The sequence below is a fragment of the Salvelinus sp. IW2-2015 genome, linkage group LG19, assembly GCF_002910315.2.
Source record: "Salvelinus sp. IW2-2015 linkage group LG19, ASM291031v2, whole genome shotgun sequence".
NCBI lineage: Eukaryota > Metazoa > Chordata > Actinopteri > Salmoniformes > Salmonidae > Salvelinus > Salvelinus sp. IW2-2015.
Genome location: NC_036859.1, coordinates 19,985,336 through 20,003,900, shown reverse-complemented (window position 1 = coordinate 20,003,900; position 18,565 = coordinate 19,985,336). Strand labels below are relative to the sequence as shown.

The following is an 18,565-nucleotide window of genomic DNA, read 5'->3' as shown; positions in this document are numbered from 1 at the left end:
AAGGTCCCTGTCCCACTATTCTAACACCATTCAGGGGAAGTGGGACAGTACTATCAATCTAAATTTCATAAAATATAAAATCTGTTTACATGAATGGTTATCATATTTTAAAACACTATCAACTATTCATTCTAGTACCAAAAGCTAGATTGTTAAATTATAATTGACAGAATGACAGCCTTATCATTCTAGTGCAAGGTTTCATAGTACGCCGGTTTTTCATGATTTTCAACGGGTCACCCCATCTAAGAAACCTGAACACACACATACACTACAGTAAGGTCATACTAACCAAACCATTTTTTTCATTCCAGAACACATACAGCAACAACCCAATAACATTTGTTGTGGTTAGTTAGCAAAATGACCATAGTACAGTACCCTCATACACAAATGTGCCACGACACCTGATGACTTCACTTAAATCAATAATGAAAGTGGGTGCAATATACTCAGAGGCTTTATGTCAGAGGCTTTATGCAATTAATTTGAGGAGGGCACTGATGGTAAGCTCTGGCATRTATAGACATGTATTTAGTTCAATAATAACTACTACCTATTCATCAAACTGTAGGTACCCTCTGTCTTTGTTCTTTTTTTATTCAATGGACTTTCCTCTTGTAGCTTAATTCCGTTATTACTGATTTGGTACATCCTTTGTTTGATTAGAGCTAGGTTTATTTTTAGATTACTATGAATCCCTGTACAGTGCTAGATTTCTTCAAACCCAAGGGTCTCAAGAAAGAGACCCTTGGGTCTGTCCATAGTTACACATGGGTCCAGACAACAGGCATATCAAGGTTATTATTATACCTGTATGAAAAATGAAGGTTATTCAAAAGAAAACTATATGTCAGTAGAAGATAATAGCGTTGTGTACAGTACAGGATATCTAATATGACACAAACCATATTTATAAACCAAAAACTAAAATCAACAATGCACCAACAATTACTTGGTTCCAGATTTCCAAACTTCAACTTCTTTGGAAAAAAATGTACTATACATGCTCAGCTCCCCAAAAGCGTTTCTGGCACACGACCTTGGCTGAGGCACTAATTCAATTGAGTGTTTTTGAGGGCATCACCTCAGGCTATTCACTCACCAGAGGGGCCAAGAGATAACTCCAGGCACTTGTCTGACAGCAAGCAATTTTCTATCACCATTAACTACTTTAATACTTCATTAACAATTAATTAAATCAAGTCTTTGAGGAATTATGTCTTAAAAGTAAGATCAAGAATAAAGACCATGTTCATTTTCAGAATCACCTGTATTCACCAAGTACTGTACATTTACGCATACCCAGAATTTGCTTCATTGTGAAGGTGCTGCCAGCAATAGACAATATACAAACAGAATAGACACAAGTCCACATAAACATCATACAGCATATACAGTATCGGTACAGTAAACATAACACTGGAGTTTAGGCTGATCGCAGTGGGAATATCTATCTATATAAACAGAGAGATTTTACACAGTGCATATACAGTGTTGTGTGGAAGACCAGAGGTGTACATAATGAAAATGCAGTATAGTGCAGATTAGTATTTGAGGTCATTGATGACAAGGTGCAGTAATCATCCCAATGCAGTCACTTAATCCCCATGAGCCCGATGGCCGGTTGATGAGGGCCACAGCAGGGAAGAAACTGTTCAGGAGCAGGGCKGTATTGGTCATGATTGACCTAACCCGTCTGCCAGAGTGGAGTCTTTGAAAGATGGGGGGTCTGGTATGGGCAGGGTAGGAAATGATTGTACCTGCATGCTTCCTTGTCCTGGAGCTCTGCAGGTCCTTGATGGTGGGCAGGTGACAGCCTATGAACTTCTCCGCAGACCGAACGATGCGCTGCAGTTTGCACTTGCAGCAGGCAGACCCAAACCAGATGGTGATAGAAGAGATGAGGATTGACAATGATGGACGTATAGAACCGAACCAAAATTTCCCAAGAGAGTTTGAGTTTCCTCAGCTGGCGCAGACAGTACATCCTCGGTCGAGCCTTCTTGGTCACCACTGTGATGTTGTCCTCCCAGTTGAGGTTGAGAGATGATGGTCCCCAKGAATTTAAACATGACTTGGCTGTGCTGACAGCTGAGCAATCAATCTTGAAAGGGGAGAGTTGGTGGGGGGGCATTTCCTGAAGTGTACCACCATCACCACGGTTTTGACTATGTCGAGTTCTAGGTTGTTGCGACTGCACCAGGCCACCAACCCTTCTACTTGGATGACCAGGTTTACATCAGCAAACTTGAGTGTTTTGACAGATGGGTCATTGGAGGTGCAGTCATTGGAGTAGAGGGTGGAGAGCATGCAACCCTGTGCTGATAGGGATTCTGAAATATGTTTTCCCATCTTAATGTGCGGTGACCTGTTGGTCAGGAAGTCAGTGATCCACGGGCAGATAAGAGTCCGATACGTTCAGCTGGGGGAGTTTGTGCTGTAGCAGGTCCAGAATGACTGTGTTGAAGGCTGAGCTAAAGTCCACAAACAATATCCTCGGGACGGCGTCGTCTACAGACAGATCTATTGGCTCTGTAGACGAACTGCATGGGGTCAAGGAGGGTGTCGATGGTGGTTTTGAGATGGGACAGGACCAGATGCTCAAAGGTTTTCATGATGACCAAGGTGAGCGATGCAGCACTGTAGTCATTCAGGCTGACTGAAAATGTCAGTGAAAACAGGGAAAGCTGGTCAGTGCAGTGCTTTTGGTAGTCAGTGCTGTTTGGTTCAATACATGAAACCAACCAACTCTGCTTCTTGTTTTGCGATTGTAAATTTGCCACTGGCATAAGAGTTTCAGCACTGTTCCATGAATATCTAAAGAGGTATATTTGTGAGAAAGCAAAGAAATCTAAGATTCATTTTGACAACAAAGTTCTGATTTTATTCCAAAAGTGTTGAATAATTGCTAGAACCTTAATAGAATAAAAAAAATGAAAACCAATCCATAATTTAAACATTCAGTCCACAAAAATAACATCAATTTATGTATGCATTATCAGCGATTGTTACAAAAACCTACAAAACAACGATTATCTATTCACAGGGTACAAAATCTTGCAAAATATCAAGAGCAGTGTGACTGTACAGCAGTGTGACTGTACATTGCAACTTGTTTCAGTCGTCTTCATTGTTTCCTCCAGTACAGGACCTCAGTCAATGGAAAAATGCACTTCACTAAAACCCTCATCTTCACCTGACTTCTTCTAGTCTTCTCCTCCTTGGTCTTTGCCATCATGTGAATTTATTTGTGAGATTGTTAAGGAAAGTGGTGAGCAGGGCTTTAAATCTAGAATCCTTATTGGCTACATCCATTTTTTGACTTGTAAATTAAAGATATATACCGATTGATTCTTGAAAAATAGAACTTAGAAATAGAACTTAGAAAATAACACTAATTTTGGGTTTAGTTGTTGTCAATTTGCAGTCTACAAATTATAATTATTTTCTGTCCCCCCGGACAAAAATCGTCCCACAGCTGAATCTAATGGCATACGCCTGCTGTATAGCCTCAAAACATGGTTAAAATTATCATTTTGACCTCATGGAGGGTCAGTCCTGAAATTGAAGGTGGTTACATTTTACCAGGCCCATCACGCAGCAGAGGCGGGGTGACCACTTTGTTATGGTTTCAATTAATCACAATAAGAATCATTGCAATCAATTGACAATCTTGTTTTTGGCTGTGCTCGGTGGAATCCGAAAGGCAATCCCCTGTAAAGCATGAAAAACACAAAATCTCACTGCTGATAGACTGCCGATAGGTACTTATCACAGTGGGAGACCGTTCCTTCTCTTGCATTTAAAAGGATATGATTCATAATCCAAGCTCTGTGTCAATACTCCAGTCAATATAAACTCAGCATTGTGAACGTCTGTATGGAAGAAACAGGGGAGACAAGAGATAGGTTTAGCCTCGAGTCAAAACAGGATGCCATAACTATCAGCCATATTCAAAGCACATGTCCACATTGACAGGTTCCTCTTACCAATGTTCTTCAAGAAGTACTCTCTACATAGATGAAGATCATTCTCACAGGATATCAGAATGATCTCAGGAAGGTTCTGAAAATAACAGGAAACATTCCATGAGTTCAGTAATAGTAGATCACCTCCGTCAATCTTCAAGTACACAGTTACAACAGTTCTGTGACTACATGGAGATGACCAGTACCCTATTCTGCTTGTGCTCCATTATTTTGCGGAAGGAGGGCTGCTTGGGGAGCACCTTTCCTCCTGCGCTCTCTATGATGGCTTTCATAGTGGTAAGGCTGGGACAGATTCCAGGGGTAATATAGAAATACTTGCCCTAGGGAGGGAGAAGAAAACAGAAGACATGTTTAAGAGCCAGTTGGGAATCTAATGCATCCAATCAGACAAATGGACTCTTATCAATCTGACTCAACAGAACAATTAAATATTTCCAAATATCCACACATGGTGTCCACTAACCAGGCAGATGGATATTGGGGATAGATTCCACAAGTGCATGGGATCACTAACCTTGAAGAGTGGTGCAGTGTGGGCCCTCTTCAGTGACTCTTCCAGACTGAAGCCGAACAGCACCTCTGCCTCTGCATCTTTAAGCATGTAGTTCTGCTCATCTGAATGAACAAACACACACATACTCTAAAGCCAGACTCACTCTAAAAAGATACACACAAAAAGGATGACATCACWACAGTATCTCGCAACATGAAACTCCCTCCCACAGATCCATGATCTAATAACTGAATACCAACTTAAAGCTAGAATCCTTAGTTGCTACATACATTTTTGGACTTTATGATATGTACCCATTGATTCTTGAACAACATAACTTATAAATGCCTTATGAGCTTAGGTCAACTATCATATAGTCTTAAAACATGGTTAAAACTATATTATTTGTCCTTGCATCAATAGCCCAGTCTGTGAATTTGAGAGTGGTTACATTTCTTCAGGCATATCCCTCAGCTTTTTTACTAAAGCAGAGACGGGGTGACTGCTTTGTTATTGTTTTGATTAAGGATTCTCGCTTTAAAGTACCAACAAACTTCTGGCTCTTCCAGCTCTCTTCTAACCACTCAGGGGTGACGATGTGCTCGACAATGGACATCGCCGTGAGGAACTTCACAGTCCTCGTCACCTTGTTGGCCACCAGATGGGTGCACTTTTGAGCACTCTTTGCRATCTCCCCTCCAAGGTTGTGCAGCCTCTGAACAGACAGAAGGGGACATCGGATGCATTGTTAGAGGCAGAGTGCTGCGAATCGGATGTGAGCCTGTAAAAACTTTTACCTAAATATCGGTGATGGATATTCTTGCCAACAGTAATTCACAACAAAGGCTTCTGTTTCCTGCAGACTCCTTGTTTAGCTGTGCATAAACATAGACATAACAATTACCTTCATGAATTGTTGGACCTGTGTTGGCTCAAAGCCAGTGAAGAAAATGTACGGTGTGGATTCTGGTGGAAGCTTCTTGGTTGGGGCTTCGATCTCCTCAAGTCTACAATTGAGAGAATATTTGGATCATTGGGAGATAAACTTTGAGTTGACTGTCCTGTGAGGATCCGAATGGGTCAGATCAGCTTGGCAATGGCCGACAGTAACCAGACCTTCTCCCACCCACAGAGGGGGGAGGAGGGAGCTGCTGCCGGGTTGACAGCTCTCAACCTGTCTTACATTAAAGGAGAGGAGATCTAGTGTCTCCCTCGCCAGTATTAACCAAAGGATTGTCTTTGTTAACAGACTTTCCCCGACGAAACTCTAACACGTTCAAAAAGTGAATACTGGAACAATATTTCTAACATAAGAATGTGGGGAATGGTCAGTGGTGATCTATAGAAAACTAATGCCATATGGGTTCATATTTTGTGATGTCATTGAAGTGTTATAAAGGAAATACTGTAACTTGAAAAGTATATACAGTACATGTACGAAGTCTCCATCCTCTACGTTGTATATGAAATAAGACCTGAATGCAATTTTAGGAGCCATGAGATAATTTTTCTCCTATAAAACTTTGCATAGTAAGTAGCCACGCCCCGAGTGAGGTCAGAGAGCGTCAGCCAGCCAGAACCTTCCCCTTCGACTAAAGTACATAAAAGGATTGGTAAAGAAATTAACATTTAGGCAGAGAGGCGTGTAGCTGCAGCACACATCCAAAGTGGTCGAACTCTGAATATCAACACGATTTGGAGAAGAAAACTCCCCTCTCAAACAATTACTGGTACAGCTAATTAGCTGTCCTAAGAAAGGTATCTAGAAAAGTGAATTTAAGTGGGACCACTCTACTACTCTTCTCAAATCACTGTAGTACGCTACTCTCATCACCAAATGGGAACCCGTCGACACGGCTGGCTAGCCTATCTTCCAGAGTGAACAACAGTAGAAGGAGGAGACCCCTTTTGGAGAATCAGAGCCTTACAAGCGTGCCGCTGAAAGGCCCATCACCCTTCCTAAGGAGGGCTGGTTCCGACAGAGATCCACAGCGAACGAAGGCATTCACATGTAAATACATTCATGATTTCTTACTCCAAACTGGCGGCGGTTCGTGTACAAAATATATGACTACTGTGAGAAAAGTTTCTAAAATGTATCAACGATAAGTGTTTATTTTTTTCTCTCGCTCTCCCCCTCTCCATGTCGTTGTGTAACAAGCCGCCATATGTTGTGTCAGTCCGCTAGGGACCTTTTCCTAATGTATTAATAAGTGTGTATGTTATCTTGTGTAATCATTTAGTTAGCTTGTAAATAAATAATTAAACCAATTTGTGTAGTACTGAATTATAAGTAAGGCTGGGGTTTTTGCCGATGCAGGATGTTACGACTGTTCCGAATGATGATGTGATACAAGGTTATGATTAATACGTTGACTGTTTTATGGATGTGATAGGTAAAGATCTTTAGAGTTCATTTGGGAGATGGTGACCCTTTAACTTCTTATGGCTGCAAAGGCAGTATTGAGTAGCTTGGATGAAAGGTGCACAGAGTAAACGGCCTGCTCCTCAGYCATAGTTGCTAAYATATGCATATTATTGGATAGAAAACACTCTGAAGTTTCTAAAACTGTTTGAATTATGTCTGTGAGTATAACAGAACTCAAATGGCAGGCAAAAACCTGAGAAGAAATCCAAACAGGAAGTAGAAATTCTGAGGCTGGTCGATTTTCAACCAAGATCCCATTGAAATCACAGCGAGATATGGATGAGTTTGCACTTCCTACGGCTTCCACTAGATGTCAACCGTCTGTAGAACCTTGTCTGATGCCTCTACTGTGAAGGGGGGCCGAATGAGAGGGGACTTAGTCATCATTGCCACGAGCTGACCATGCTTTCACATGCACGTTCACATGAGAGGGAGCTCTGTTCCATCGCTCATCTGAAGTCAATCTAATTCTCCGGTTGGAACGTTATTCAAGATTTATGTTCACAACATTCTAAAGATTGATTCAGTACATCGTTTGACATGTTTTCTACTGACTGTTACGGATTTCGTCACGTTATAGTGGACGCGCTTTGTGACTTTGGAATTGTTTACCAAACGCGCTAACCAAAGTAGCTAATTGGACATAAATAACGGACATTATCGAACAAATCAAGCATTTATTGTGGACCTGGGATTCCTAGGACTGCATTCTGATGAAGTTCATCAAAGGTAAGGAAACATTTATCATGTATTTTCTGGTTTCTGTTGACCCCAACATGGCGGCTAATTTGGCTATTGTTCTGAGCTCCGTCTCAGATTATTGCATGATTCGCTTTTTCCGTAAAAATGTTTTGAAATCTGACACAGCGGTTGCATTAAGGACAGGTATATCTATAATTCCATGTGTATAACTTGTATTATCATCTACATTTATGATGAGTATTTCTGTTGAARCGATGTGGCTATGCAAAATCACTTGATGTTTTTGGAACTAGTGAATGTAACRTGCCAATGAAAACTCAGATTTTTGGTTATAAATATGAACTTTATCAAACAAAACATGCATGTATTGTGTAACAAGAATTCCTATGATTGTCATCTGATGAAGATAATCAAAGGTTAGTGATTAATTTTATCTCTATTTCTGCTTTTTGTGAAAGCTATCTTTCGCTGGAAAAATGGCTGTGCTTATTGTGGTTTGGTGGTGACCTAACATAATCGTTTGTAGTGCTTTCGCTGAAAAGCATATTTGAAATCGGACACTTTGGTGGGATTAACAACAAGATTACCTTTAAAATGATATAAGACACATGTATGTTTGAGGAATTTTAATTATGAGATTTCTGTTGTTTGAATTTGGCGCCCTGCACTTTCACTGGCTGTTGTCATATCGATCCCGGTAGCGGGATGCAGCCATAAGAAGTTTTAAACAACCGCTCTCGTGGTGCCCCAAATTCCTAATGAGTTAATTGTTACATGATTAATTTAAATGGGATAACAATTAAAATAGTTAGTTGATTAGATAAATAACAGTCATAATATCAATGAAAGTCACAACATATCCCAATATACAAAGATGTATTTTTTAGAAACAAATTCTGCAGATTGTCTAACTCATCTTCATACCATGCTACACACCACTGTGAAAACTAGGGTGATGGAGTCTCACCTTGGTTTCTTATTTGGATGCTGGGAGTTTGACTCAGACTGTTTCTGCTTTTGTTGCAACTGCAATGCCGCCAACACATCAGGCGAAACCTTCACAGGAGCCCGCCAAGCACCTAAAATGAAGTCCAAAAGGAGAAAAAGTAATTATATTCACACCTATGTTTAACAGATGGTTGTCCATCTTAACAAAAACTTCCATATAAAGTCCCCTTGCCCCCACTGTAAGACTTCTGAACCCTGTACCCAGTAGGTTCTGAACCAGATGCTGGTTGGGGATGAGTGGTTCCTGCAGGTTGAAGTTGGAGTATCTGCTGTGCTGGACCTGCCGGAGGACTTCAAAGTTCCCCAGGAGAATGTCACAGAGCCACTGGGCGTTGACGCAGGGGATCCTCCACTCCTTGGCCTTCTCATACTTCAGACCACTGGGCCTGAGGGGACAGGGAGGGAGAAACGGTTAATAGATGGGTTTACTACAGTAGAGTAAAACAGACATGATACAAGCATTAACACACAAAATTAAACCTGACACCCATCCACACAAACATGAATACGCCAATGACTTGATTGTGCCAGCAACATTTACATGCCATTCATAATAGGTGAGAACATATCAARGTCATCTCTTACTCTCTACAGATGAGCACAGTGTTACTACGACAGAGGTAGCCTGTGTATCTGGCTCCTGCCAGGTAGGCCATCAGCTTCAGGTCGTCACGTTCTGAGTCCACGAAGCCAGTTACGGAGATGATCTGAGGAGAGAATGATAGCAATGTCGATGGACTTAGTATAGAAGCTAAGCTATAAGCACCATTTATGAGTCATAGGCTTGCAAGTCTAGTCATTACCTCATGATACACCAAAGCAAAATGTATCATTGTTTCAAATTAAAAACATACGACAGCAACCCATGTTAGATGTTTTTAATGGGGTGCGATAAAAAGGAAGTGATGCGTACGTGTTGTGAGCAGGGCTTGGCTCCTGGTGGGAAGGCGAAGGGGAGGTGTAGGGTTCTGTGAGGAGGAACCATCTTCTTCTTCTTCAGGATGGTGTTCAGCCAGTGGGCAGTGACACAGCGCCTCCCCTCTCGTAGGGCCTGAGGTACAGCAACAAGAGAGACTACATTTAAAACCTAATCTAACTGACAAACACACAAACAGATTTTGGCCTTCAAACAGGCCTTTAATTTTTTATGTAACCTTTATTTAACGAGGCAAGTCAGTTAAGAACAAATTCTTATTTACAATGACGGCCTACCCCGGACGACGCTGGGCCAATTGTGCGCCGCCCTATGGGACTCCCTATCACGGCCGGATGTGAAACAGCCTGGAATCGAACCAGGGACTGTAGTGACACCTCTTGCACTGAGATGCAGTGCCTTAGACCACTCGGGAGCCCTTTAGTTGAAATGAAAAAACGATTTAGTGATGCTTACCTGGACATACATGATGCTGACTTGAGTTTCACAGAGCAGGTGAGTGCAGCGGTTGYTGAGAGAGGAGTCCACAATTCCACCATAGGCCTGGATAATCTGTGATTGACAAAATACAACTCAGCAATGCAAGGAGAAAAACAGTAGTTTTAAGACAGTAGTTTTAAGACACAAGATAAAGATAAGTCCAGGAAAATAATGAACGTTTTTTTTTCTTACTCTCTTCCACGTGGCAAGGAGCTGCTTGTCTGCCATCTGCTCTGGGTAGTCAGCAACAGCAAACACACAGCCCACCAAGAAGCCATCTTCTGGAACTACAGCAGCAAACAGAACAATGTTTGGTTAGTCAAACAAATCAGAACTATAACCATTAAAAACAGCATGATGATCATTGATGTATATCATCTGATCTCGATTGTTTTTTTAATGTATTTTGAGGACTTTTTGTAATGAACTGAAACTGAACTTGAAATCAATTGTGTCTTAGAGAACTTACTCTCCTGTCCTGGCTCGTGGCCAAACAGCTGGTGCACTTGAGGCGGCTGGAGCTGAGGCTGTAGTGACCCTTGCTGCTGCTGCGGCTGCTGCTGCTGCTGCTGGAGTGGCTGCTGGCTCGGATGCTGCTGCAGCGACTGCTGCTGGCTCTTCAGATGCTGCTGCTGCTGCTGTTGTTGTTGGAGCTGCTGCATGTGCTGCTGCTGCATCTGTTGCTGCAGGAAATGCTGCTGCTGCTGCTGTTGGAGGTGTTGTTGATGGAGTTGCTGTTGCTGTTGGTTCTGCTGCTGTTGCTGCTGCTGCTGTTGCTGCTGCAGCTGTTGCTGGAGCCTGTGCTGCTGGAACTGCTGTAACTGCTGTTGTAAAGCATGCTGCTGCTGCTGCTGTTGGAGCTGCTGCTGCTGCATTGGTGGCCGCAGGAGCTGCTGCGGTCGCAGTTGTTGCTGCGAGAATGCATGTTGTGGTTGTTGTTGTTGCTGGGTGAAGATCTGTTGTTGGTGGATCTGCTGTTGCTGTGGCTGCTGCTGGATGAACTGATGGGCTTGTTGTTGTTGTTGTGGCAACTGAGGAGGGAAACCTGGCTGAGGAACCTGCGGCTGCTGCTGCTGTTGTTGTTGCTGGTGGTGCAACTGCATGAGTTGCTGTGGTGGGAGATGCTGCAGCATGGGGTGCTGCTGCTGTGGCAGCTGCTGAGGTGGGTGTAGTTGTTGTGGCTGTTGTTGTTGTTGTGGCTGTTGTTGTTGTTGTGGCTGTTGTTGTTGGGGGACCTGATGAGACTGCTGCTGCAGTAACTGCTGCTGTGCTTCGGCTGTGAGCTGCTGCTGACCTTGGGGCTTCACTTGGTTGAACAGGAGCGGGTTGGGTTGGGTGTTAGGCTGGCCCAGGTTCGTTTGCTGCTGCTCCAATGTCTTCGTTGAGGCAGAGAGACTCTGTAGGATCCGTGGTAAGAAACCAAACAATTTACATTTTAGCACTGCTTTTAGAAATGGACTAGGAAATTTGGACTTCCAAGTATTTTACGCCACTAAAGCAAAAAGAAACCAAGCAAGAAAGAAAGCTTTTGAGCACATTAAAGGACAGTATTCTTACATGTGCAACGCTGGAGGGTCTGCTGGTCTGCTGGATGTCAGAGTTGTTGGTGATGTTCCGTAGCGTCCTGGCCGCTGGGCTCCAGCTTGCCATGCCCTCTGGCCTCTCTGCCCCCGGCTGGGCACCACTGGGTCCCAGGGCTGCCCGTGTGTCTGGTGGCCCTGCACTACCCGGCACAGGGGGCACGCTGGCACAGAGGTTGATCAGGCCAGAGTCCTTCCCTGCCTGCAGTCTGCGTTTGGGACCCGGGGGTGGCCCGGTAATCTCTACTGGGGTCCAGTTCAGGTTCCGTTCCTCCTTCTCCGTGGAAGAGTCGTCCGAGTCGTCGAACATGAGCTCGTCTCGTCGCTCAGCTTTGGGCGAGGTCCCTCCTCGGCCACTAGCAGGGGAGTCGTCTCTTGAGGAGCTGGATCTCCGGGACCTGGGGCCTGGGCGCCTGCGGCCTGGAGGGCTGTAGCTGCCCTCGGAGAGCGACTCATACTCACTCTCCTCATCCTCTTCCACCTCCTGGTAGGTCAACCGGGGGTGGTACAGAGCCTCGTCCTTCCGGCTCTTGTCTAACGCCGAGTGTGTGATCCACTCCGGCGTGACGATTTTGATGCTGCTGTGCTTCAGGGCGAGCTCGTACTTTTCCTAGAACACACAATTTACACCATGGATCTACAGACATACAGTTCCGGTGTACAATATTTTACTGTGTAACTTACTGCAAAATTGGTGTTGTGGTGTCATCTGACCAACATAGTACCGCTATCAATATTGCAGATGTCAAGATTATTCGTTTTACTACAATACAACCTGAAGTAATAAAGATATGTTGTGTCCAGGTATTTCTCACGAGTCAGCAACCCTGATCCGGTAGCACCCCCCAACTCACCCCACTGATTAGCACAGATAGCATAGCGTCACAAAGCAACTTGTAGCATCTAAAATATATTAAATCACAAGTCCAAGACACCAGATGAAAGATACAGGTCTTGTGATAAAGCCACCATTTCAGATTTTTAAAATGTTTTACAGGGAAGACAGAATTGTAAATCTATTAGCTAACCACGTTAGCGGAGGACACGATATTTTTACCAGGCAGATTCGGCTAGGCGCCCACGTCCAGTTCACATGCACAACAGATATGATATAAAATCGTAAATTGGGTCTTACTATGGCTGATCTTTCATCAGAATGTTGATCAAAGTGTCCTTTGTCAAGATGAGTCGTTGGTTCCGTTCAGAAATGTTCTTTTCCCACTGCATTTAGCACAGGTCCCGGCCGAGTGGCACGAATTTCTCAAACGTAAATACAATCCGACAACGGTACACCGAAAAACTCCCGGAAAAATTCAAATAATCTGATTAAACTATATTGAAAAAACATACATTACGATGATATGGTCACATGTATCAAACAAAATTCGACACGGAGATAGTTTGCATACATACGCCAGCAAAACAGTACACACAACGCAGCTCAAATATCGAGCGATTCAGTAAACCGGAAGTTTGTCGGTCACGCCAAAGAATTGGGTCCTATTTCCGTCAGTCCCAGATAAACAAAGAATTTCTCCTCTGACGTCATCTTGACAACCAGAGGAAGGAGAACGAGGTGTGTTTCTGGTCATAGGGGGCACGACCATATATAAGGCAGAGCTTTGAAGCCAGCATAACACATCTTGATTTTATGTTCTTGGTCATGGAAAGTGCTGTTGAATGACTTCTGTATCACTCAGAGACAAAATTGAAACTGATTTAGAAACTAGAGATTGTTTCTTTCCAATGGTATGATTCATATGCATATAGTAAGAGCAATGATTGAATAAGAGGCAGTTTAATCTGTAGAGCAAATAATGCTAAAGCGAAAATATTACTCTGTATTCTCAAGAGGTTAATTAAGCAAGGACTAGACAACCCACAGGCAAGCTCTACCTCCTGGTGCCTGAGCACAAAGACAGCAGTAAAACAAGACATCCCCTTCCTGCAATAACCATCAGACATACCCGAGCCAAAGCAAGGCTAATAAAATATCCAATACAAGGAAGGCCTCAGCAGGCACCTCAAAAGATCTTAAAATTAGCAACATGCAGACATTCTTTCTCAAAAGACTGTTCAATTCACCAATTTGTCCATGTGCTCCATGTTTTTCTCCCTATATTTGCCTTTGAGTCAGGAGAGCATTGGAATTATTTTACATTAGAAAAACACTTATTCCATCACACAAGAATGACAAAGCAACTTTTTATGGCTCTTATAGAATTGAAAAATAATTACCCCTTTTGGCTCTGGAACAATCAGGTGAGTGCATTTCTTGTTAAGGTTGAGTTGACAGTCACCGCCATAAAAAGTGATCAAGGCCCAAAGAGTGTTGAGATCTTCTGGTAGCTAAACAAAGAAATGCATGAGAAAGATGTTAACATTCTATAAAATACTCATCTTATGAATCCATAAACCATTTCCTAGATATGTGCATAATAGTTAAAAAGGTAATATGTAAAGGCACATACCTTTGGCAGACATGCCGTGACACCGAAGAATATTTGTCCCGACTCTGGGGAGAATCCTGTAACTCTGTATTATCTTTTGTCAAGGAAGTATTTCAACTCAAGTGTTAGGCTATTTGTTCAGCTTAAGTGTCAGAATATCAATCAGAAACATAAATAAATTGCTCGTAAAAAAWAAAATAAAGGTTACGGTAGCAGGTCTCCACATCTTACGGACAAAGTCACCCAAGAMGGCTGAAAAACAAAGAAAACAGAGTTTAATGTTTGAACTGTTCCTCATCCCTTCACACCAACAAGGCTACAGGTTTGTTAGTAATTGACTACATAAAGGGATCTACAATTCACACCCTTACCTTGACAACTGGAAGGTCAAAGACTTCTCGTGACTCCCCAACCTCTGGGTTATCCCCATCCTCTGCTATGATGTGTGTAGCCAAGGCATTGTATGAGACTTCTTTTCCTTTCCCCGCTTTTAGGAGCTGGACAACCTATAGTGCACATGAAATCACACCAATGAAACAAAACAGAACACCTGGAGTCGATTGCACCAGTTATAGGCACATGATATGTCCATGTGTAAAATCCTGTCTCAAACCAAAGTGTGATAATGGAAGCCAGTAGGTTTCCAAGATGTTATTCATAAATCATGGGGTGGCCTGAAATGGAAGTTATCAATAGAAGATACTGTTGATTGCAGCTGTATTAGTAAATTACAAAAAACACTATTACAAACAAAAGCGCAATCGAGGAACAATTACATTTTTCAAGACGTATTTGATATTTAATATACCCTATGTACACGATTGATCAAATTACAGGAGTTATAAGAGAGTAAATTTAAGCCATTATTTGGCAGGAATTTAGAACTTGCAGCTCTACAATGGCGGGCATGTCCTCGCACATGCGCAATGTCAGGCGCACAATTCAGCAAGCGGACGATGGGCTCTCACCTCAATATATTATCAATCCATCTCGTTCTATGGTAATCCATACACATACAATTCAAACAKTAGGACATTTCTGTGTTCTTGTCTTGCTAGCCAACTGCATTGAATTGTATAACAAAGTCCCTAGAATGCCAGGGTAATGGTTAGCAAGCTAGGTAGCCAGTATGTGCTATCAAAACTAGYTCGCTAGCTAACGTTAGTATCCAGCTGGCTATGGTAGTTCGGTAACCTCATCTGGATCAATGACAACTTCATATCTATTTGTAAATCGCAATAAATGTATTAATTCAAACGGCACATCCACAAACCATTCGGGTTACAAATGATCAATTTGAAGTGAAATTGGAACAGTAGACTGGTCGTTAGCTTTTCGTTAAGCTAAACGGCTATCGGTAAACATTGGTTGGCTAACGTTAGCTAGCTAACGTTGAGCTCTTCACCTTTTGGTCAATATCCCCGACCACGTAGAATTTAACATATTTGAAGAGCTCTTCTGGGACCTTCGGTTCTTCATCCGACATTACTATCCATAAAATGCTAATCGGGATATGTAAAACAAGATTACTAACAAGTTAAAGGACATGAAAAAGTTATTCCACTGCAAATGTTCATCTCAAGGCAACACTAGCGCCAAATCTCACTGTGCGCGCGCCATGGACCAGAGGATGTGACGATGAGGGGAGTGGGACAGAATAACATTCTTGTTTCAAAAGGGGCGCACGGGGACAACAATTAAGTTACTTTAAAACAGTTACAGAGTTGAATGGCTGTGATAGGAGAAAACTGAGGATGGATCAACAACGTTGTACTTACTCCACAATGATTGACAGAGTGAAAACAAGTAAGCTTGTACAGAATACTTTACTTTATGTCCTGAATACAAAGCTTTATGTTTGGGGCAAATCCAACACATCACTGAGTACCACACTTCACATTTTCAAGCATGGTGGTGACTGCATGATGTTATGGGTATGCTTGTCACCGGCATGGACTAAGGAGTGTTTTATGATTTAAAAAATTAACGAAAGAGAGCTAAGCACATGCAAAATCCTAGAGGAAAACATGCTTCAGTCTGGTTTCCAACAGATACTGGGAGACAAATTCACCTTTCAGCAGGACAATAACCCAAAGCAAAAGGCAACACTGGAGTTGCTTACCAAGATGACATTGAATCGCTTGAAAATCGATGGCAAGACTTGAAAATGGCTGTCTAGCAATGATCAACAACCAACTTGACAAAGCTTGAAGAATTTTGATAAGAATAATGTGCAAATATTAGAGGCTTACCCAGAAAGTCACACAGCTGTCATCGCTGCCAAAGGTGATTCTAACATGTATTGACTCAGGGGGTTAAATACTTATCTGATGAAGTGTTTTATAAAATAAAAAWATATTTTTTACAAAAATCGTTGACACAAAATGACAATTAAATCCGTTTTAATCTCACTTTGTAACACAACAAAATGTGGAAAAAGTAAAAGGCAGGAGGTCTATGGCCCCCAAAACAAAACTCCCCTCATGTCAGGCAGCTCCTAGACAGCGCTTGATGCAGATGTAGCGACGATGGCCTTTTATTTAGCCTAGCTGTGGCAGAGCAGGAAAAGAGCCATATTATCAGACTGTAGCAGTCACAATTTATGATATAATGAGGCAAGTCATGCAAACAAAGACAGATCATAAGTGTGGACATGCAGCATGTTTTAAAGGCCTTCCACCCATGAAAAAATKTATATAAACATACTGTATTCATCTTTAAGGGTAATAATGTGTATGTTAGATTGTGACTGCTATCAGGCTAACATCTACTATAGGCAATGATGTAGTGTCAACAATAGGTGGGTAAACTCTGATCACCGGTCACGGTGAAAAAAGTTACACTTACTATACTCTCAATGCATTTGTCTGCAAAAGGTGGGTAAACTGTTGGGCAACAAAAAAGGTGGGTAAACTGTGTTTACTTGCGTTTACCCTCCGCTACACCACTGACTGTAGGACTGATAAAGACTGTTCTTTTCTATAAAAAAGGTGAGTAAACTGTGTTTACTTGCGTTTACCCTCCACTACACCACTGACTGTAGGACTGATAAAGACTGTTATTTTCTATAAAAAAGGTGAGTAAACTGTGTTTACTTGCGTTTACCCTCCGCTACACCACTGACTGCAGGACTGATAAAGACTGTTCTTTTCTATACTATTGAGACCGTAACATGGTTTCCCCTATATTTCAAACACATGTAATTCACATTTTCCGAGATGTCTTCTACTCTGGAATTCATTCCTCCACAGTTCTTAGCTAATTGGCCTAATTACTTCATTAATTAGAAGGTGTCAAATTGAAGTCCTGTCAAACTGGCCACAGCGGGTGTGTATGAAATAGCCTATAGTTAAATAGCCATAGTGARTTATGGACATCAGTGTGAAAAGACCTTGACAAACTCTGAAATGCATCCAATTAAATCTGTAATGGGATCACTTAATTGACAGCTACATTACATACGAGAATGTGACCTTGTGACCTCAGAGTTAGAATTTGACATCCTTTATCTAAAGTGTTTGACAAGGTGAAGCAGTTTGATTAAAGTCAATTTTACCCATGCGAGCATATTGTCTTTCTCCTTTACAGGTATAGCATGCTCAAGAGGATTATATTAATCAAGCATGACTATTGAGGTAAGTACCTGTTCAATTGCAAGCACATCATGTCAGTTCATAAATTAAGTGTAGTGACCATTATGGCTCTATGATTTCATGACAGGGAGTCCATCTTGAAGCAACAGCTAACCTGCTGTGCCTAGGTCCTTGGAAAACATTTTGGACAGTGAAAATGTTTCATATTTTGGACATCAGAAACATCTGATCATTCATAGAGCACATAAACAAACCCAATTGTTGGGTCACTGATTCTCTGGTTCCGTAGATTACTTTCTATGAGGTAAATTTGGGTGAACTATCCATTTAAATAATCCATCTTCTTTGTACCCACTGAATGTTTTCCCAGGACTACAACAAGCTGCCACTAAGCATCACAAGTAGACCTTGTAGTCTATATTTTATTTGAGTTTTTAATTTGAATTACACTGAGACGTCTATTTTCTCACTAACAGGTCTGCCACCAGGCTCACCAGCAGCAACCATCCAGTATCAGTCCCATCCCTTCTGAGGGAGCTTCGTACACAGTCCTGGTGGGGGACTGACAGTCAGCCTTCCGCCCAGAGATTTCTGGGAGCAGGGCCAACTTTTCCTCTCTGGATCAACTCCATGGTAACGGTTCTGTTTCTTATACGAGCTGTGCCTCGGGTCATGAAGATAAGTGTGTATTCCATCCATGAATCATGGATCACATGTGGCCTATGTTGATCATTTTGTAATGACAATTATTAATTTTATGGACCTATTTACATAACAGATTGTCTGGACAATTACAATAAACCAGGTTTTTAGTTTAGCATGTTAAAATGGTAAAAAAGGAATCTGATATGCCAAAATGTTCTTAGATTTACAGTTGGAAAATCAACTGAAAGAAATGTTATAAA

General features: G+C 42.0%; 1 protein-coding gene and 1 long non-coding RNA gene across 3 annotated transcripts; one reads left to right on the top strand and one right to left on the bottom strand.

The window, feature by feature from the left end:
- Positions 1-1,254: 1,254 nt before the first annotated feature.
- Positions 1,255-15,690, bottom strand: LOC111979220 (PAX-interacting protein 1). 2 transcript variants are annotated; one of them, XM_070448869.1, is made up of 21 exons: positions 15,473-15,690; positions 14,439-14,573; positions 14,276-14,319; positions 14,089-14,152; positions 13,856-13,966; positions 11,595-12,227; positions 10,622-11,434; positions 10,507-10,588; positions 10,230-10,324; positions 10,014-10,109; positions 9,537-9,674; positions 9,209-9,330; positions 8,825-9,009; positions 8,583-8,694; positions 5,390-5,492; positions 5,032-5,200; positions 4,507-4,607; positions 4,178-4,312; positions 3,993-4,068; positions 3,819-3,878; positions 1,255-3,254 (listed from the first exon to the last, which is right to left on the bottom strand). In XM_070448869.1, the coding sequence occupies exons 1-21, from the start codon at positions 15,551-15,553 to the stop codon at positions 3,238-3,240; spliced, it is 3,372 nt and encodes a 1,123-aa protein (XP_070304970.1). In that variant the 5' UTR covers positions 15,554-15,690; the 3' UTR covers positions 1,255-3,237. The 2 variants fall into 2 exon arrangements, with proteins under 2 accessions (XP_070304970.1, XP_070304969.1); XM_070448868.1 differs by having other exon boundaries at positions 10,507-11,434.
- On the top strand, positions 15,002-18,362 carry LOC111979221 (uncharacterized). The gene is made up of 3 exons (XR_002879287.2): positions 15,002-15,067; positions 17,656-17,702; positions 18,137-18,362. It is a non-coding gene; the product is annotated as an uncharacterized lncRNA (long non-coding RNA).
- Positions 18,363-18,565: the final 203 nt, after the last annotated feature.